The sequence below is a fragment of the Cyphomyrmex costatus genome, unplaced genomic scaffold (genome assembly GCF_001594065.2).
Source record: "Cyphomyrmex costatus isolate MS0001 unplaced genomic scaffold, Ccosl1.0 scaffold16, whole genome shotgun sequence".
Classification (NCBI taxonomy): Eukaryota; Metazoa; Arthropoda; class Insecta; order Hymenoptera; family Formicidae; genus Cyphomyrmex; species Cyphomyrmex costatus.
In genome coordinates, this window is record NW_017275609.1 from 63822 (window position 1) to 86210 (window position 22389).

Consider the following 22389-nt stretch of genomic DNA (forward strand, 5'->3'; position numbering starts at 1 on the left):
CTGCCCCCCGTTCCGCGTGTGTAGTCACCCACCGTCATTGTCCGTCTTCTCGCATCGTGGATCGCAATCGGGAGTGCTGCTCTTCTTCCCTTTTCCTTTTCTTTCTCTCCTCCTGGTGTACACGTCGCCGCCGGTGGTGCGTGTGGTGCGAGGACGGACGTCTCACACGAGAGAGAAGGTGTCGAAAGTGGAGGAGGAAGTGATGGAGTAGGGAGGAGAGGAGAAGGTAAAAGAGGAGGAGATGGAGGAGGAGAAGAAAGAAGAAGCGATACTACAAGAGGAGTAAGAAAAAAGGAGCGTGCAACATTCTTGTGCGCGATATTCCCGCGAATATACCCGGAGCACGGAGTAGCCGCCTCTCCCTTTTCCCTCTTTCCCTCTCATTTTCTATCTTCCGTTCGTCTCACTTTCTCTCTCTCTCTCTCTCTCTCTCTCTCTCTCTCTCTCTCTCCCTCTCTTTTCGGCGTTACGCGCAATCCCACGAGCATCCGCGCGCCCGCGCGCGCGCGCGAGCGCGAGTGAAATGATTATTTACAAAGCGTAACGTAATTGTGTGACCTGCACCGTCGTCGCGCGCGTTTCAACCGTCCACCGCACTCGCTCGTCTCGACAACGATCACACAAAATTACGAGCGTCGCGACGGCGAGACGACGCGAGGAAGAAGAGGGAATGACGTCGCGCGGCTGAGACTGACGTTTCACCAAGTTCCGGCGTGGATGGCACTCGTGCGAATTCTGGCACCAAGCTCTGCACCTGGAATATCCCCGTGGGAGACTTCCCACATAAAGCGTTTTGCTGCGCCTCTCTCTCTCTCTCTCTCTCTCGTGCACCACCGAGATGCGAATCTCCGAAAACGGAGCAACCTGATGGTTGGCGCACAAGGAGCGCAATTTCGACAACTGGAATTCTCCGTCCTGTCAAGAGCAGCGCGCTCGTTTTCTCTCGCGCTCTGCCTCCACATAATCCTCCGTATTTCGTGCATCTCTTCCTCGTCATCGTCCTCGTCGATTAAACTGCCGCGGGATAAGAAAAGCGATCGACGAAAGCATCAGTGATTTCCATGTTCCGTGTTGTCGCGGTGCAGGACACGTTGTCGCCGGAGTCCACGTATAGCCCGTGCCGCGACGATGAGACGAGCGATCCGTCTCGTCAGTCTGTGTCTCGAACCACGATAGATCTCACATGGTTGCATATAGTGATAGCGACAAAGAGAGGATAAATGATCGGGTGACAAGGGAGTGAGATAACGGTGGACCTCCGCATGCGCGCGCCGCAACGAGGTATCGCGAGGGCAGCGAGAGTTCAAGTTGAAAGTACGCGAGAGAGGCGACTTGAGAAGAAAGAGGAAGAAATTGCAGCGATGTTGACGCGCCGCTGTGCCTTAGAACGCCGATGGACAACGAACTCGTCGTCGTGAGGCGAAAATCGAGCTGACGCCTCCCTCCGCCGGAGAACGGAACCTGGCCGCGACGTCGAGGAGCCGAAGCCGGAGCTGGAGGAGGAGGAGGAGGAGGAGGAAGAAGAAGAGGAAGAGGAGCCGCCGGACGTAACCCTCAAGGCATCGGCTCCCGCGAATATGAGCATGACTCTCGTCCGAAATTCGTTCAAAGGTAAGCTTTCAATGAACGTTGCGCTTGATTCAACGAACTCGGAATTCCTCGGAATTGAGAAAGAAAGAAAATCAAACAAGATTATACGGAACATTTGCTACGACCAATATTTTTTGTCAAATAATATAAATTATTTATTTATTGCTTCAATTGATTTATCAAACTTTATTATTCTGTCATGTATTAGAAATCAATATAATATCGACGAATATTACATTCGTTTGAAAAGATTCATGTCGCAGGTGTTTACTATGCACGACAGTATGGTATTTTCTATATTCTACATTCTCTCCTCTCTCTCTCTCTCTCTCTCTCTTACAACTAATAAATTAAACAAAAGATATAGAAAAAATATAACTTTTAACCAAAACGTTTTAACGTTTAGTATTAATTAAATAAATAAAATAATTTCTCTCCACAATCTTTTATAAAACCGATGCATATATAGGGATGATAAACAGGAAACTGTCGATTACAAGTCAATTGCTCTTACATGAAAATCATTACCTTAATTTATAATATTATATTAAATATAAATAAATAATCAATTTCTAAATATCAGAAATTTATTAAATTTTTATTTAAAGAATAGTCGCGATTTGAAGTTTAATTTCTCAGTAGCCTTTAAAATTCAATTTTAAACTACTTTACGACTTAAAAGCTGATCTAAAATATGCATTAATCAAAGTACATACTTAATAAATTAATTCGATAAAATGTTAACGAAAACGTTCAAATTGTTTACGCGGCTTGATTGTTGCCAATTTCAAAACAATCGAAAAGTCCGTGGATTTAAATAAAGTGTAAAGTCTGTAGTCTAAACGAAGCGCGTCGAGACACCTTGTTCAGAATTCGATCTTGCGTGGGTGGAAGCACGCAACTTCGTCATCTGGTTTTCGACTCGATGAGTCTCGGAAAATTCGCAGAACGCATGCCGCTGCACGTGCGCGACCTATATCGCCTGCGTGATATAAGGCGGTATTTAATGGATGAGGCAGCATCTGCGATTGACTCCACTGTCGACTCTGTCTCCTATTTCGCGAAAATCGATACTGGCTTAGCATCGTTTCCTAGGTATAATATAGGATACCCCCTATAAAAAGAAAAAAATCGTTGCAGTCTTTCACAAATTGCGTACAATAAAAAACAAGTTTTAAATCAAATATCCTTTTATAAATAAATATTAAGTACTTTTATGTGAATTTATATACCCATTTGATTCTGCAAACCGCACACACACACACACACACATACCAACTTGGAAATCTTTTTTCGTCTCAAAACGCAATTATGATTGCTGCATCAAACTATATTATTTACCAAATTGACAAGCAATTTAATAATTTCACGTTTAAATTCTGGCTGAGATAATATTTTTCGTAACAAAATTATTTACAGATTAAAAAATTATCATTTGCTTATCAATATTATTACTCTGGTTCTACTCATTACGTTTTCTTTCTCTTTACGTCCGAATATACACTGCCTTACGTGATAAAAAAGATAAGGTATTTTGAGCCATTTAGAAATGACTCAAAGTGGCATAAATTTCTTATGTCACTTTACCATAAGAAAATTTATTATATATGATTTAATTCGTATATTTTAATAGATTGGATCACATCTTTGCACAGAGTGTTCCAAAAATTAAACAAAATGGAAATACGGAATTCAATATTGTTGACAGTTGTATGTATGGTACAATTTTTTTACTTTCTAGATTAATCTATAAGTACATTTGTGTAATACCGTTCAATTTATTGCCTTTATTTCTTTCACCTTGTACTCATGCATAGAAGACGCAAGATCCACCTTGGCCGATTTATTCATTAATGAGTCTTACTATTCTCGCGATACATACGTCATCAGTTTATCTAGACCTTGATAGGCCCATCGTCACTTATCATTCGTAAGTACGATTAGTCGCACATTACTGATTATACAGAAAAAATATTGATTCTCAACTCGATGCATCGAACACACTTGTAATGATTACTATTAACTGACTGATATAATTATATTCATATTTCTTATTGATACACATATATATACATACAACTCAGATAATTTATAAAACTATTCTCCGAAATCCGAAATCTCCATCTTCCGAAAATTATTTTCATTTGTATTAAAAAGATAGGAACACCGCAATCCACCGCAATATACTCTTTAAACGGGTATGTTAAGTTAGCACCCTAACTATAGTACTCAGGAGTTCTGATTAGAGTTCCCACTTCCTTTTGACGAGACGAAGAGTTCCCTATAGTTATAATAACAAGAGTTCCGTTCAATAAACATTTTTTTTACATTTTTTAAAAATGGGGTGCTAACTTTTTAACGAAATTCAAGGTCGCATAGTTCTGATCAGCTTAACAGAACTATTTTGTGAATACCTAGAGTTCTTGATACATAAAAAACATTTTTGAAGAATAATAAAGTTTAAAAAAAATAGTGGAAATATTTGAAAATTTTTTTGAGAGTACCGAGTAGTTCTGTTCGGAGTTCTGGACAGTTCTCGGCGAGTTCTGTCGAAAAGTATCAGGGCTCAAAGCGATTGGACCAATGGTTTCCGAGATATACTCTAAAAATTGTTGATCTTCCGATAAATGTCGCTGTATCTTGCAAACCGTTGGTCTAATCGCTTTTTCACCTTACAGTTTTCGATAGAACTCGTCGAGTACTATAAGAAACGCTACTCAGAACTACTCGGTACTCTCAAAAAAATTTTCAAATATTTCCACTATTTTTTTTAAACTTTATTATATTTCAAAAATGTTTTTTATGTATCAAGAACTCTAGGTATTCACAAAATAGTTCTGTTAAGCTGATCAGAACTATGCGACCTTGAATTTCGTTAAAAAGTTAGCACCCCATTTTTAAAAAATGTAAAAAAAATGTTTATTGAACGGAACTCTTGTTATTATAACTATAGGGAACTCTTCGTATCGTCAAAAAGAAGCAGAAATTATCATCAGAACTATTGGATCTAAAAATTAATTTTTCAAAAATTTTTAATCTTTTTTTTAATATTCGAAAATTTTTTTTACATATCAGGAACTCTAGGCAATCGCAAATTGAAGCTATTAAGCCGCTCAGAACTATTCCATCTCGAAATTCGATAAAAAGTTAGCACCCCATTTTTAAAAAATGTAAAAAAAATGTTTATTGAACGGAACTCTTGTTATTATAACTATAGGGAACTCTTCGTATCGTCAAAAAGAAGCAGAAATTATCATCAGAACTATTGGATCTAAAAATTAATTTTTCAAAAATTTTTAATCTTTTTTTTAATATTCGAAAATTTTTTTTACATATCAGGAACTCTAGGCAATCGCAAATTGAAGCTATTAAGCCGCTCAGAACTATTCCACCTCGAAATTCGATAAAAAGTTAGCACCCCATTTTTAAAAAATGTAAAAAAAATCCGCTCTTTATTGAGCGGAACTCTTGTTATTATAACTATAGGGAACTCTTCGTATCGTCAAAAGGAAGTGGGAACTCTAATCAGAACTCCTGAGTACTATAGTTGGGGTGCTAACTTAACATACCCCACTTGTAGCCTGTGATATGAGCCCATATTTAATTTATTATATATTTTTAATTATCGCGTAATCTAATTTGAACTGATAAAGATTTTTAGTATAGTCGAAACGTTTTGATCAAAGGGAAAAAAAAATAGTTTAAAAAATCCTTGCAATATAATACAATAAACTAGTTATAATTTTTAAAGGTCTAAGTTAAATTTGCTCGTGTTTATTGACCTTTCTGATTATTAGTTTTGTTTAACAATCTCGAGCTAAAAGTTAATATTTATTTTTAATTTAAAGTAGTTTTTTTATTTTTAAAAAAGAAATAAATGACATCTGCTCTCTTCTATGAAAAATTATAATTTTTCTTTCATATTTGAAAAGACTAATTTGTGAAAAGAAGTAGAATCTTTAAGAGCATCTTTCTGCTGCTAATAACAATTAAGATGTATGAAAAACTTTTATACCTAATATAACTTCCTAGACGATTCGTATTTCAATAATTGTGTCGATCGCAATCTCCGAAAAGCGGAGAAGCGCATACTCCGAAACTCACGAAAAGCCAAAAATCAACTCAGCACGTTTCCGGCGTAGCAGACGCAGAATGGAGAACACGCGTCTGATATTGTACGCGAATGCGGATGTGTGACCGGTGATTACACACCGAGTCAGGTAGCAACGAAGTCGTGCCCCGTATGAAAATATTTAACCATTCCTAATATTGGCGCTCGAAAACGCGCCGACTATTATTTTCGTCTCTGCGGCTACAATAGCCAAACAAAAGTTGCGCGTGCATAGGAAAAGGCCGTTGTTTCTGTAACTATGCCTCATGCAACTAAGTTTAGACAGTTTTTCGTATACATATAGATCATTTGTATGAGCTAAAAAATACGTAAAAAAATTTCCCATTAAATACCTATAAGTATATATAATGTTTATAAAATTTACTAGAACGAAGAATTATAACAAGAAAAACTCTTTCTAAAAAAAAAGAAGACACAAAGGATATGTGGACTGTGGAGAAGCAATACAAATTATATTTATTTTTATTATGTGTTTTGTATTTTGAAATATATATTATAAGTTTATTTTTGACATACAACACTTTTTAATTATAATTGTGCTATCATTATTTTAATAAATATTTCGATTTAATTGAAATTCAATTTAATTCGAGATTATATACGTTTGTATGTTTAAAAAAACAATAAAATTTGTTTAAATTTCAAAAATAATTTTATCATGAGATTCAGAAATAATTATAAAGGAACGGTTACAAGAAATATAGTTGTCATATGCTGCACTGAAAGTCTGAATGAAAAGGTTTCTTTGACATTACAATCGGCACGTCCCTTAAAGAAAGAAGACCGACATTCGATGCTGTTCATGCAGCGCGTGCATCCACGTGCGAGAAAGCGCATTGTTTTCGTAGGAAGATAATGCTCACCCCGTGTGAATGAAAATGAATGAATGGGCTAGACTTTAGTATATTATGTATCTTTTTTAAGTCCTTTCACTTTCTCTTTCATCTCTCCGACGATTATTGTATTGTCCGATATAGTTCTTCTATTTAATACATCCTAATGATTTTTGTAACAATGTGCGAAAATAAAATGCTATTTTTAAATTCAATCCTTTTGTAAGGATACTTGATTTTTTTTAAGGAAGGTAACTTTTGCAACGCGAATATTCATTGTATGCATTTCGTTTATTTTGTGAAAGAAAAAGAGATGTTTATTAATATTATTTATTTTATTTCTAAAAATCCATGAATTTTTAAACATTTTGTAGCACAGCGTCGCACACTCTTCTTGGTTTTGAAAACAGCGTGACGTTTTTGAGACAGCTAGTGTAAGATATGATACGACTCACGCGACTCCGAACAGATAAAATTGTGTCAACTCAATATTACATCCAAGCGTTTTTCTCGCTAATTGAGAAACGCGTCAATATTTTTCATAGATAACGATTCTAATGTTTATATATTCGTATATGCGATTAACGAGTTTTAGTGATGTAAACTATTTTACCTATTTTCATAATCATCTTGTTTTCGAACAACTCGTTATCATCGGATATTATGAAACGTTTGTATTGTGGCGTTAATAGATCGTTAGTATCCAGACGCTGATAATTTCTGAATAATCACTTGAATAAATAAAAAAGAAGATACTTTTGAAAAAATAATCTACAAAAAGATGAATAGAAATTATACAATTATATTTCTATTTCATTTCGAATGGACATTAGAGACGATAAAATGACAGAATTCCTTTTACCTTTCTATGTATAATACACATATAGATAATGCATCAAATTATGAAGTGTCACAATACTTAAATGATGATCTTTGTCAAATAAAGAAAAAGTATTCTGTCATTAAAATCGGCGGGGGAGAGGAGGGGGGGGGGGGGACCGCAAAACACGTGGCTTCTTTTCGCTCCGCCATCTTGCCTTCTTCTTCTCCTTCATTGATGTTATGATACTGCCGGATCGTTCGAGTATGTTTTATTTTCTTCGTTTCTCGCGCACATAGGACCAGTCTGTACGTCGGCGGTTGCTCAATAATTTTGATTGGTAGGACAGCGTGGATTACCGCGCCTCACCGCGCTCGTTTATGGGAGCGCGTCGTCGAAGTGGTTTTAACGTTCTGGAAGATGGCGGCCGCCCGCGCCCTATCAAGCTCAATGACCTCTCCGAGAAATCGTTTACTGTAGCAGCGTCGGCAACGACGCACACGCGACCCATGGATCTCGTTCGTCCGCCTGACGGTATCTTCGGCGCCGTGCGAACGAGCCTTTACGGCCATCCACGTTGGTAATCCACGTTGTCGGATGACGTAAGCACGAGCGCCTATCCTCCCCAGCTCTTTAAGGCCCTGCCCACCGATCGTCTTTTTTATCGGCATTCCGTAGATATGGGCGGTCAGAAAACTGCCATATTTTTTTTTAACTAGCTACATTAGAATTAATTATCTAAAAGAGATTATTAAGTTGCGCGCGCGATTACCCTGTTATCATTTTATGAATTATTTAAAGCGTATATAGACAAATAACATATCTGACAATAAGAGTAAGATGAATAAATATCTTTTTAAATGTTTTTATACATCACATATATACATGTGTATGTCGTTCTAATAATGTCATATATACTATATGTATGTGTTGTTGGAACGCGTATTTAAATGAGTAATTGGAAGCTTACGCGAAATCGATGGCATCGAATCATAAATGTGTTTAATGTTAGAACAAAAAACAGAGGAAATTGCGGTTTTCCGTCACGACACTAGACAATAAAACCGCAAGAAAGTAATCGCATACTCGATTTGCATACTGCACGTACGTACGATAATGATAACGTGAACGACCGTATTATTCATGAGAATCGAATGATTGTTACGCGATAATACTCGACTTATTCCGCGATACTGCTAATACGTGGAATTATTACTTATATGTATATACTTATTCAACATGCGTTTTGTTCCAATTACGTATATCTCTGTTTCTTGAAGAAACGAAAAATTTAACAAGTATTACAGAAACAATTATTTTAATCATACATATCTAGAATCTTTCTACATTGATAAAAATTGTAAATATTAGTCAAAGAGAAGAAATGAAGAACGGTGCAAACTAAATTTTTGCCCTTTTGATTCCGTTTTTACGTTTGAAATTGCATTTTTAATCATCTTGGATTCGTCATTTTGAATTTTATAATTTTGATTAGAAAATTCATAATCCAGTGACTACGAAAACTCTGATCGAATATAAATTTTATTAAAATCCAAGGAAATTTTACATTTTAGTTCGCCATATTAAATCCGTCATTTTTAATTCAATGGCGATTTTTTAAATAAACAGCTCTTGTATCTTTATCTTCAAATTGAGTCTAGAAAAAACTCACTATATATAAATTTTTATAGAAGATATATGCATTTTCACTTTTACTTCATTTTATGAGTTTTTGACGATGTAAATATATACGTGCAGATTTTAAGAAAGAAAACTCTCAAGGGATTTTTTTTGTGTTTCCGTGAAGAATTCTATCCTTTATCTGTAAAATGAGCCCAAGAAGAAATTGTTATTTTTATTTTTTTGAAAGATATGAATTTTTGAAGGTTTAGCACAAATATGTACCACATACAAATAATGCCAGACATGGCACTAAAGGGTTAAAAAAGCATACTATTGAAATTCTTTATCTCTTTAAAGTCATAAAACAATTTCGTTTTATGACTAATTCATCAACGATTTTTACCATTCGACGACGTAAGTATTATATTTACAAATTACAGCAATTAATTTTTTTCATAAAATATTACTACATCCTCTTTTTGATCTTGAATTTTATTATTACGTTTCCCTCGGTCGTTTATACGGGAAATTTCAGGGACTTCTGCAACAATCGTGTGTCACGAACTACCCACTCTCGAGGAACAATTGATGCTGCCGTCTGCGGAGATAATCCCAGGAAATGTAGTCTTGCAAATTCGTCCGCGAATAGAATGTGCGCGCGCGCGTGCCTTTACGAGACTTTGTGAAATTAGGTTACGCGTCACGCGCTTCAATAAAGAAATAAAAAGAACGTATGGTCAATCAGTATTATTGTGTCGGTAAATAAATCTCAGCAATATACTTATATCAGTAAACTTATAACTGATATATAATCATCTTCAAGATTTTGCAATATCTTTATGGCGCATCTCTCTTATATAGTAAGTTAGAATATAGAAAGACATTTTTATTAGAATAATATATGAAAAAGATTTGATTTTTATTCATCAATTTAAAAAATCCCACCGGATCGATTCACTCAACGCGTTCTTCTCTAAGATATTAAGCGAATAATTATTACTTTTAACAGTTTTATAGTTAAAAATTGTTACATCTGTACCAATAGAATATATTATTAGAGCATGTTACCAATATTACATGTTTCTTCATCATAATTATTCTGTCTGATTGACGAAAGAAGGTAGCGCAACTGAAAGGGTTAGCAAAGAAAGGGGTAAAAAGGGATAAGAATTTGGAGAAACAATTTTAAATCGATTTTCATAATTTGCAAAGCTCTTTTGTTATAGCATTTAGTTTTATATTTAGTAATGATATCGATATAAATCCAAATGCATATATATTAAATATTTTGACGTCATTACGCAATGCAGCATTGCGACGCGAAGTCTAAAAGGTGCAGGCTCCATTAATCTCATCCTTTTTGTCACGCGATTCGACAACGCACGCCCGACATCGCGTCGCCATGAGTGCTCTTTCGAGCATCCGAGATTGCACGGTATTGCTTGCAATTTGCTATACGCCGTTGGTTTCTACATTCCGCTGACGTCATTTGTGGCGCGTCTCTTCCTCCCGAGGACTGTTCGCGAGAAGGTTTCGCCTTCACGCTCACTCGCGGCGAATCGTTCGCGTGAACGCTCGCGGCGGAGTTAACCCTTGCCCTATGCAGGGGAAGCGCGAAGATGGCGAAATTGCGTCGAATACTACGTCATGGCTCGCAAAAGTGTTTACTTTCCATAAAGTGTTTGCTTTATAAGGTATCAGCGAGATACTTTGCAACATCCTAGTGCACTCCTGAAGCTTCATGTTTGATGCAACATGCTAAGATTTCTTCAACTTGTATCATTAATTTTCATCTCGAATTTAATTTTTTATGACTCAATCTTCTTCACATAAAGAAAATTCTATCAAGGAAGATCAAAAATTTTGCTAGATACATATACCTTGTTGGATCATCAAAATAATTGGGTATGTTAAAAGCTAGAAAGTAATGAGATTTATTTTCTAGTACATACCCCGCAGTTTAAAATTTTCAACAAAATGATTTTTAGATTTATATTATTGTTTTCCTTGTATATCCATACTAATACTCGATATAATATAAACAGCTAATATATTTGGCATCACAAAAAGTTTTCATTTCCACAACAAAAGGCAATTCGCTCGTCATTTTTACGTAAGAGAGACACACAGACGAATTACGAAATGTCATTTCGGAATGCTCGGTATCGCGTTTCGTTACGCTGGGCGCGCAATTAAAAGCATGGCACAAGCGACATAGCTCTACGACGACAGCGAGCTTCATGGATCGCGTACATAGGAAGGCAAGAAAGGTCACGGCTCTGACCCGTTTCGACGTCTCTTATCGGCCTCACGGCGAGCAAAGTTCGTCTTCGTGGAAGTCGTGAGCGTGCGGGCGCAATCCAGAGAGATACAGCCAACTTCCCGTTTGCCTCGTAGCTTGATTAACGCTTGAAAATAACTGTTAGCGTGTTTTTATATACCGCTTAAAATGCATCTTTGCTATAAATGAACAGATTGTACCGTAGTTATTTCTCGAATATCTATTCAGACTTCGAAGTTTTAAGTGACGATGCACTAACCGCAATTTAAAATACTATTGTAATTGAAACATAATAATTTAAATAATGTACTTGCGAAAGCGTGTGCATGTATGTAATCGATTGGAAATAGATCTAAATTTAAATTTATGCTAAAGAGTTTTTCATGTACTTTAATATATATTAAACCGAATAAAGTTAATCTGTTTAAAAAAATAAACATAAATAATTAAAAATAAATATGGCTTAAATCATAAAGTTTGATAATATAACATTACTGTAAAAAATAATATTTTCCTTCCAAAAATTTATAGATAATATAGCGTTATTAAAAAAAAAAATAGTTATCTCTCTCAAGAATTTTCACAAATAAATCCGAAAATAAATGTAGATTTGCCAGCTCTTTGGTGATAAAATTACCTATATAAGAAACGGATACACACCTAGAGTCTAGCTTTTAATTAAACATTCAAGATAGGCAAGATTGTCTTGCATCTGTATTTAGGAGCTGGCATAGCGTTGCCGAGAGTCATTTCCGATTTCGCCAAGTTACCGTGTGACAGTATATTAATTACGGTAGCGCACAAACTCACGCGCATTGACTTACAACTAGCATTTTCGCAGTAAATGCCGTGTACGTGTGCGCGCGTGTACCTATCTACCTACGCAATATTAATATACCATGCCTGGTGTGAGATTCGCACCACACACGATCGTGAACATACCGAGAAATTCTGCGCATTTGCAGACATTTCTGTATAGAGCTTGCGCCACCCAACCGCTTTCCCGAGTTTGTGTCCAAGTATATACATATATCTACATATATTCTGGAATATATCAACAATTAAAAATAAACTAGAATAATTACTAAAGTCCTAATATTTCAAATAAATATTAATAGTGGAAAAAAAAACACCTGAGAGTATAACGCTAAATATATTTATTCCATAGAACTCTTTGTGTTACATTTTTTCTTGTTGAATTCCACACGAACGTTTCGGCCTTAATTTAAACCATCTTCAATGAGTTTACGGATTAACTACAGATAGCAATGCACTCTGACAATTAGTGAATCAAAGATAATTGCACTGTTTAAACATTGTGAATGTTCCTGCTTGACAGCTAGGTGACTGTTAAGTTTGATGACAAAGAGCGCGTTAACAATTAATCCTTATGAAAAGAAAACAATGATCCTTATTTTTTATTCCATTTTTTTGCGTTATATATTTTGAAGTGGACATTGTGCAACGACTATATTATTATTATTATTATAAAAATATGGATATATAGAAATCCTCTTTCTCTCTAATAAAAATAAATATATACATATATAATACCTTCTAAATTCTTTGGAGTGGAATCTCTCTCTAAAGATTGAAATTTCACTCTTAAAGAAAATTCTGCTACTTTTTTTTCAAGATTAGCAGAATTTTCATTTTTTAGAGTGAGATTCCACTCCAAAGAATTTAGAAAGTATGTTTCCACAAAAATATATAGCTTTTTTGAACAAATTAAGATAATATAAACAAAAATTTAAAAAACTATAAGAATTTGTCATTAACTGAAATTATTAGTTTCAAAATAATATTAATTTACGAATTAACTCTTGTTTAAATTTGTATTTTAGAAAAGATATTAAAGATAAAATATATCATTATTAAAAATTACAGCTAAATTCTACGAGATTGACTCTAAACATATTTTCGATGTTTTTATATTAACTGTTTTTAATGTCGAAATTAAGAGAGAAATTGTATTTATTATAAAAAGTGTTAATTTTGTTTGCATAAGTTTGAAAGTATTTCCGCTCTTCATTGAAATCTATGATAAGCATTAAAAACATCGTATCAATGTTACAAAAGAAAATTATAAATTATAAAATCTCTTTCTCTTAATTCTTTTAGTTTAATTATTTGCACGCACGATATAAAGGATTTTAATTCATAATAATTCAGTTAATTAAATATAAATTCGTTGCGAATTTAATTCGTGGATTGACTGCCAAGTGGCCATGATCTGCCTGATGTTGGCGCCGGCATCGGATTATCGCGTGTGCGATTATCGGTGCGGGAGAAATCGTACTTTGAGGGGTATTTTAATCCGGTCTGCCCGACAATAGGCACACCCGAAAAGTTACATAGATTTCAATGGCGTCACTATGTACCACTTTTTCTCGTGTTTCACATGCTCGCTCTATACGGGATCATCCTACCTCGCTCTTTTATTCACTTCAAAATAGCACACCTATATAGAGAACAATGCTGTGTTCCCTTCCACATGTATGACACGTGTGATGTCCAGGTAAAAGCAAGAGCGAAGCTATATTGATAAATATATGGTGAAAATATTTATTTCTCTCTTATTTTACTATATACTATCATTTTATTTTCTCATCGATTCCTCCATTTCTTCGATATTAACGATCTTAATGATTATTGAGTTCAAAAATATCATAAGTAAAATACAAAAAATTGCGACTAATGCATTTTAGCCCTAACATATGTGAAAAATTTGTTCAGGTATCAGAGACGTGTATTCGATATCTATAAAGATGTTCTTGCTCATTTCGTATATGGCAGTTCTTTGAGTATAAGTTGCGAGTACAATAAAATTGATCTACTGGAATTTTAAAATAGAATTTTCGTCATGTATAACGATATGTTTCTAATTGGTAACGTATAATATTTACAAAATTTAGGACATACACATTCTCCTAATTTTTATTTTTAAAGATTCTATAAACTATAATTCACTAAATATACAATTTCTATATATTGTAAAACATTTTTATAATATTTCTCGTAAAATTATTCGAAATACATGGGACACCACTTTTATAATAATAATCAAAAATATGGCAGCAAGAGAATCGTTAGATCGAATCTAACCTGTAAAACTTACCTTTGATCTCGAGATATTCGTTTCGTCGAAAACTTCCTCGATTTCATTAATTTTTTTTTGTGCTTAGACATCGACATTCACATTTGGCAGCATATTCATCGCGTATTTTTCTTCCTTCTGGCGTTACGCCCTATCTACGCGATTCGATTGTATCTATCGCGCACGCGTCTTTTTTCCAATGGATATATACTACGCATTCCATACATGCGTGTGCACACCAATGCACGTGTGTCATGTCGGGGATTATGCGACTAACGTGATGACCCGGCCGTTGCGTATTGGCAATTGCCGAAGGTAGTCACGATTAACTCCGCGCATCGCACATGTAAACCGATATCCGCCATCAGATACGCGTAGCTGATTGATCGCCGCCAATCTTGCACGTGCGGTCCAACTCGGAATTCCGAATACCCAGCCGCTGGACTTTGTTGTCTCGCTTCGAGCACGCAGCAATAGTAATATCTCGATGACAAAAAACACGTATCATCTAAATATGATATGCACTTTACGAAAATCTATAACGAATTAAATATAAATAGTAACCCTTATTGTAGAAAAGTACTACTGAGCACTAGGAGTATTTTCAGGCACTACTGTACTACAGCACTACTCCAGCACTACTGTACTACTACACTACAGAGCACTACTGCGCTGGTGTAGAGTGTCTCAAAATACTAGCTCCTAGTGCTCAATAGTACTTTTCTACAAGGGAATAGAGTAAACTGGATTAAAATAAAACGAATATACAGGACTCTTAGTATTAAAAATTGTCAATGAAATAAAAAGGCAATTAAGAGTCAATATTATATGTGTGAACTAATAAAACATTTAATATATTATAAATTAAAATAAAATAACAATAAACTAAAATTCACACTATAAATGCGCACGCAAACAGAAGTCAAACCATAACGTTTCGGTTGCATATTCGAGCCATCCTCAGATGTACATATAAATATTAATTAACGCAGTAAAACTGGATTAACTTATGTTAGATATATACATTTTTAATAACAAATAATTAAACATTTAATGAAATCAGTTAGAGAACCAAACCATTTAATTAATTATTATACATTAGATATCTATATACATATAGTAACCGTATAGTTAATAGGAATTAACTCTCTCTACAAGCATTTATAGGTATCATAATATTATCAATAACATAGGGTGCTTTCCAATTGATGACACAAAAGTCGGCACAAGTATCGTTCTATCTTTCTTGACATTCAGAGATTGACAAAGATAAAACGACACTTGTGTCGACTTGTGTCATCAATTGGAAAGCACCCATAGTCACTATTTTAATTACGCAATTTAGAAAAGAATATCATAAAAATTTTATTTTCACATTCGTAGAAATCGTTTTTAGCTTATTTGATATAAAAACAAACTATATAAATATGTGAATTATGAGTTTATATTTCTTTAATTAACTAAACGGATCATATTTTTATTATTAAATAATTAATAAAATGCAATAATTTGTCTGAAAAATAAGGGAGTGTCGCTTACTATATGTCAGTATATCGGTAACTTTCTCTAGTTTATATGAAAATAATTGGAACCAAATGTCGCGCGCGTGTAATTAAAATATATAAATTTTTAATGCGACAAAGATGAAAAAAGTTTGTATCGATTGGGTCTCACTATTAATAATCGTGGAAGATTATGTTTATCTCTCCGTGACGTTAAAATTCGAACATATCGTCAGCGTATTTATATCTACGAGTTTTAATTCCTCATAAGACTGATGGAAGCATCCTAGATTTCAATCTCATAGCATATCGTCCAGTCGTAGTATCTGCGTTGCAAAATATAAAAATTTAATCAATTAAATTTTATCTGATAATTAAAACTAATAACATTCAAATAAGTTTAATTTATTATGACGTTGAAAATATGCTATTTTTGCCGAGTATTTCTGTAGACATAAACATAGAGATCATTCCTATGTTTGCTCATATAATATTATGTTGTGTTTATTAATCGAATTATAGATTCACTGAAATTATTATCGTTTTTATCCGTATTGTAACAAAATTTCTTTCATACGCGTTAAAGCGCCATTGAAGCGGTTGAAGCACAACTCTTTTCAAGAAAATAAAAGCATCAATTTAAATCTGAAAAATGAGATTAGGATTTTTTAAGAGATGTAGGTACATCAAATTCCGAATTATCTTTGATTTTTATCAATAGAAAAATAAATGGTATAAATTTCGGAAGTATGAAGAGATTGATCGTAAAATAATAACAGGTGAAACACCGTATACGTATTTGAATGCGTGGGTGGAGGGGGGGGACGCTCGATCTGTGTATTTTGCGCGATGGCGCGTTGCCGAGGTGAAATATAAAAACCGTGCCACGTGTGCGCGTGTTACAGGCTGTAGCGAGGACGACGCAGGTGTCGTGGATACGGAGGTGGGCGGAGGTTGCGCGGGTGGAGCGCCAACCGCAGGAGGTGGAAGTGTTGCCGGCGATGGAAGTGGTGGCGGCAGCGGTGGTACGTGCGGTGGGGTGGGTGGCGGCGGCGACAGCGAGGGCGGATCATCCGCGAAGCAGCAGCAGGGTGGCGTAAGCTGTCCTCAGTGCGGCATCCCCTGTCGGGACGTCCGTGTCCTGCATCTTCACCTCGAGGACACGCACAAAACGTCCTGTACCATCGACAAGCACGATCTCAACGCCCAGTTCTCCCAAGTGGTGAGTGATCGCGATGACCCGTCAAGGACACACACTCCGCCGGGGAAGAGCCCCTTGTTTGCCGCGTCCCGCGCGCGAACTTATCGATTATATCCCCGCAAAAGCGGCAGTCAGCTTTCCGCTGAGAGGCGCCGTTTTCGTCCTTCGCACGCGATTTTCCGCGAGGAAGGGGAACACGAATGTCCGTAAATAGGGTGGTGGTAGTAGGTGCTACTGTGTCTTATTTTTTAAATTACTTTTTTAACCAATCACGCGGGATGAGCTTACAAATGAGTAAAGTTGTAAGTGTGGGGTACGAAGTACACAGTTTGCAATTTATAAAATAAATAAATAGGTAAATAAAATTAAAAATAAATTTTTATTGATAATAATTCTACTTATTGTATAACTCAAGTGATACATGGTTAATTATATATTTAATTTTACGATATTGTATTGAGACAATTAAACGAGTCTCTTACATTTTTTTTGTTTTATATTTTTACTTTCTTTTTCAATTAACATTTAATACATATAATTTTGCTCAGTGATGCGAATCTTTTATATTACATACTTTACATATATTTTTTACAGTTATGATGCAATGTTATCTAAAATTGTATGTGTTCAAATCGTATTAATTTTGTATACGAATGTGCTTTAATCGACTCTTCTTATGGAGTATCGTAGATTTTGAAATTTCGATAGAGATAATAAAAAATACGCACAATTGATTAAAATAAATATGTATTTTGACATATTTCTCTTAAATTAACCAGCAGTGAAATAAGAATGTTCTTTTTTGAGAAATAAGTAGAAAGGATCGATTGATTTTGTTACTGATGGTTACACCTAGTTTTCGAAGAAAAATTTAAGTATTAATACAGTGTGTTCATGATGTATTAAAACATTTTGAATTTATAAGATAATTATATATAGATATTATATACAATATACTCATGAAACTGTGATCATCAAGTATATTACACAGCAATCATCTATGATTAACTAATTTGAAGAAAACACTCGATGAATATCCTTTACGTAACATATAAACAAACAAATATCTTTGGCCTCTGTAATAATATAAATTAACCAGTTTTGTGAGTATAACTCTTTGTGTTTGACTAACCTTGTCAATGATTCCACAGTCCTGTAAGGTGTGTAGCAAAACCTTCGCCAACGTCTACCGATTGCAGAGGCACATGATCAGCCATGATGAAAGTGCTGTTCTACGAAAGTTTAAATGTCCTCATTGCGAGAAGGCCTTCAAGTTCAAGCATCATCTTAAGGTGTTTTTTTATTATGAATTAATAATGAGCATGTCATGACGTATAACATTATTTTATTTTTTCCTACTTTTATATTTCTTGCTTTTTTATACAGTCCATTTATCTTATTATTTATTAATTTTCTAAACCTTTATCTATTTCTATTTTGAGTTTATTTCTCTTTCTGTTTGCGTGTTGTATGAATCGTAAAAAAAAAAATATGTAAATTTAAATGCATCTTCCCTTATTTCTCTTAGGAACACCTGCGCATTCACAGCGGTGAGAAGCCATTCCAGTGCAACAATTGCGGCAAGCGTTTCTCTCATTCTGGATCGTATTCGAGTCACATGACAGCGAAAAAATGCTTGATAATGAATCTGAAAAAATCGAGGCAGAACACCATAACCAATGTCGATCGGGGACAGAAAAAGACGCATCAGGCTTTATCGGGACGACGTGACGTCGATCTACTGACAGCCAACAATAACACGTTTCTGCCGATTCTGCCGAAATTATCGCCGTCAGAGTATCAGGAGGGAACAGGTAATTGATTTTATCACTAAATCAATATTTCTTCTAAAAATATAGATATATATTTATTTATTGTATATGTGTTATATATTTATTTTTTTTTCATCTATAAATTTGATGAGCAATTTTGAACAAACCGTAATAAAAATCGAGATAATGATCAATTTTTGTGTAGAATGTTCCGGACCTCCTGTGATGACAGACTCGATTATGTTAAAAAATTATTTGAGATTAAAAAATCATAATAAATAAAAAAATATCGAGGGTATAATAATTTTCAGATAAAAAATATTTAAAATTCATCAATCAAATTATCTGAAATTCGTGAATTTTCAAGAATAGATTTGATGCATAAAAATCATTATTATTATACAACGTGCTATATAATATTTGAGCACACGAATTTCGAACAATTTAATCAGTTGATTTTAAACACTTTATATTAAAAAACTATTATTGCTTCAGTATTTTGGTATTAGAGTTATTTTAAAATGATTTCAGATCTGTCAGTTCGATGAGAATAATTTTTCAATTTGAATTGTAATATGCAGGTATTTATGACGTGCCAACTCTGTTGCCTCACATGATGGGATTCGGAAATTATTTCCTGCAGTCTTCGATAGGCAAGTTGCTGAACCAATTGCACGCTAAGCGATTCGACCACATTACCGAGCAATTTGAGACGCATCGAGAAGTGATGAGTCCATCGACAGCAGACTCTGAGGGAACGGAAGGCACTGAAGGCAAGGAGTCTCCCGCGCCGGTAGATCCATTGCAAGGTCTGGATGCGGTCCGACGAATATTAGAAACTGTAAACACCTCCGTGACGAAGCAGCTGCTTGAAGCGAACATGCGGAAGCTAACGTCTCCGGCCACGATGAAACGAGAGTTCGAAGAGGATTACCAGGTACGTACTAAATTTAATAATTTAATGTTCAATTGACATATTTTAAGAAGATCTTAATATATTGAAAGTCCGTAAATAAATTTATTGTGAAAAATATTACTTCGGCCACAGGAGTTGATCTCTATCTTTCCATTCTAAACCTTTAAACTAACGAGGTGTTAGTAATATTTCTCGCGATATGTAGGAATATACACATCTTTCAGGCAGCATTATGTATAAACAATAACTATTTATTAGGACATAATGACCGTAGAATTATGTGAGAAAATATCTTCAAATTTATATATTTCTATCTAACAATAAATTGAGATTTTTCAACTGGTATTTAATTCAAGTATATCACGAAATTTTTTAAATAAAAAAAAAGTGATGAAGTTAGAAATAAGTAAAAAAAAGTAAGTGAAAAATACGAAATAAAAATATTTTTTAAATTAAAAAATTATCTAAATTATATCGAATTTGCTTTCATTTTAATTAAACTAATATTATTGCAATGATATTACTTCCAAAATGATAAAATAAAAAATTTTTAAAACCTTACTTTTTATTTCTGAATGTGTTGCGTAGGCATTGGTAAACAAAATCGTGAAATATATTCACTTATGTCTATGAACTAAAATCTTATTTATAGGATCAAGATAGCGAAATGTCTAGTGAGATGACACATTGTCCAGACTGGGGCATAACGGACCAATACGATTCACAAAGTGAAGGTTTAGCTGCGAAGCTCGAGAATATCAATCAGCCGACATCGAGATCAGCTAAGAGAAAAATGGAGGAAAGTTCTGAGGTGGATTCCGAAGATGAAGAAGAAGGCAACCAGACTCAGAACGACCACGGTAGAAGAGTTAGAGCTAGGTCGCTGATAGATGATGAACAACTTGCTGTTTTGAAAGGTTACTATGCCATCAATCCACGACCTAAAAAGGAGGAGATCATTATGATCGCTAATTACATCAATTTTCCTACTCGCGTCGTACAGGTATGCAAAATAAAGACAGATTAAATTGTCTATATTGAGAGAATTAGATTGAAAATTAAAATACTCTCTAAAATAACTATTTAATAAACTTATGATAATTAATTATTAATTATATGATTTTATAGGTTTGGTTTCAAAATTCTCGAGCCAGGGATCGAAGAGAATCGAAAATGCCACCAGCTCTGGTACCTTTAGCACTTCCAGAGAATCCATCTATTATTGAACAGCCTTTAGATTTATCGAAGAAGGAAGCGCTTGTTATATCGGCGACCAAAGAAAGTGATACATCAAGCAGAAATACCTCGTCTCCGTGCGAACAGAAGAACGATATTGCACCTCCAACTGTCTCCCCCGACAACGATGACCTCGAGGATTCGCCTTTGGTAATAGACGAAGAAACCGCTACTGATCCCATTGAAATTAAGCGTACACCTCATAGTGGAGACTGTGGAGAGATAATCACAAAGGTAATGAAAGAAAGTAAGATTGAATGGTTTGCAATTTTATTAACAAACGTATAATTCATATTTATTGTATTATATATTTTAGAATCAAAATCAAGCGAACGCAAAAGGCGAAAACGAAGTTGCACCACAATCGGAAATAATCCCTACAGCAACAGAAAACGAGCAGGGTCTTTATTTCTGTGATCGGTGTGAGAAAACATTTTCCAAACACAGTTCCCTTACGAGACACAAGTATGAACATTCCGGTAAGTGCATTACTGTTATCGTGATATACGTTATTGCAAGTTTTCATAATAGTATGCAACGAAAATCATTATCTAGCAGTAAGTTAAAAATTCGTAGAACCGGTATTCGTAGTCGAAACTTATATCTAAGATCGTCTTAAGTATAGCCTTAAGACTTCATGAATCAATCAGAGGGCCGTATTAACGTCTTAAGACATTACTTAAGACGGTCTTGAAATAAGAACTGATTATGAATACCGGCCGTAGAGTGGCATTGTTTGTTTGAAAAACTAAAAAATCTTCCGCCCTCTAAGAAACAACGCCGCTCTAATTATATAAGTTCGACTACAAATATCTACGAAAAATTAAGAATTTCTAAGATAAACAAACCTCATCACTCTACGTCCTACTACGAATATGTACGAAAAATTAAAAATTTCCAAGATCTTGTCTTAATCTATGTATAGTTTTTCTGTATTTTTTTGTAAACATTTTTTTCCACTAGAAATATTATAAGCTACATTATTATGAAAACTAATTCATTTCATCTAATTCTCAATATAATTAGCGTAGAATAATTTGGCTCATTATTTAATGTATACAAGTTGAAAAGGTTGAAGAACGTTAATCAAGGAATCTTAAGATAGCTTAAAAATCTTATTTTACTTCGAGCTATTGTGTTTTCTAAATAATTACGATCACGCGAATAAAACAGAGATTGGTAAATGTTTCAGGGCAAAGGCCCTACAAATGTGTGGAGTGTCCAAGAGCGTTCAAGCACAAGCATCATCTGACTGAACACAAGCGGCTGCACAGCGGCGAAAAGCCCTTCCAGTGCTCCAAGTGCCTCAAGCGCTTCTCTCACTCCGGCTCCTATAGCCAACACATGAATCATCGTTACTCTTATTGCAAACCCTACAGAGAATAG

At 34.8% G+C, this 22389-nt stretch overlaps 1 protein-coding gene across 1 annotated transcript; it reads left to right on the top strand.

The window, feature by feature from the left end:
* Window positions 1-1439: 1439 nt before the first annotated feature.
* On the top strand, window positions 1440-22389 carry zfh1 (Zn finger homeodomain 1). The gene is made up of 9 exons (XM_018536842.1): window positions 1440-1611; window positions 16784-17100; window positions 18231-18371; window positions 18608-18893; window positions 19433-19788; window positions 20420-20770; window positions 20896-21237; window positions 21320-21482; window positions 22196-22389. The coding sequence occupies exons 1-9, from the start codon at window positions 1578-1580 to the stop codon at window positions 22387-22389; spliced, it is 2184 nt and encodes a 727-aa protein (XP_018392344.1). The 5' UTR covers window positions 1440-1577.

Bases quoted from the DNA above. Each gene is read 5' to 3' on its own strand.
- zfh1 (XM_018536842.1), top strand. From the start codon at position 1,578: ATGAGCATGACTCTCGTCCGAAATTCGTTCAAAG. The intron at 17,101-18,230 runs GTGAGTGATCGC...ATGATTCCACAG, and splicing joins ACGCCCAGTTCTCCCAAGTG to TCCTGTAAGGTGTGTAGCAA. The intron at 18,372-18,607 runs GTGTTTTTTTAT...TATTTCTCTTAG, and splicing joins AGTTCAAGCATCATCTTAAG to GAACACCTGCGCATTCACAG.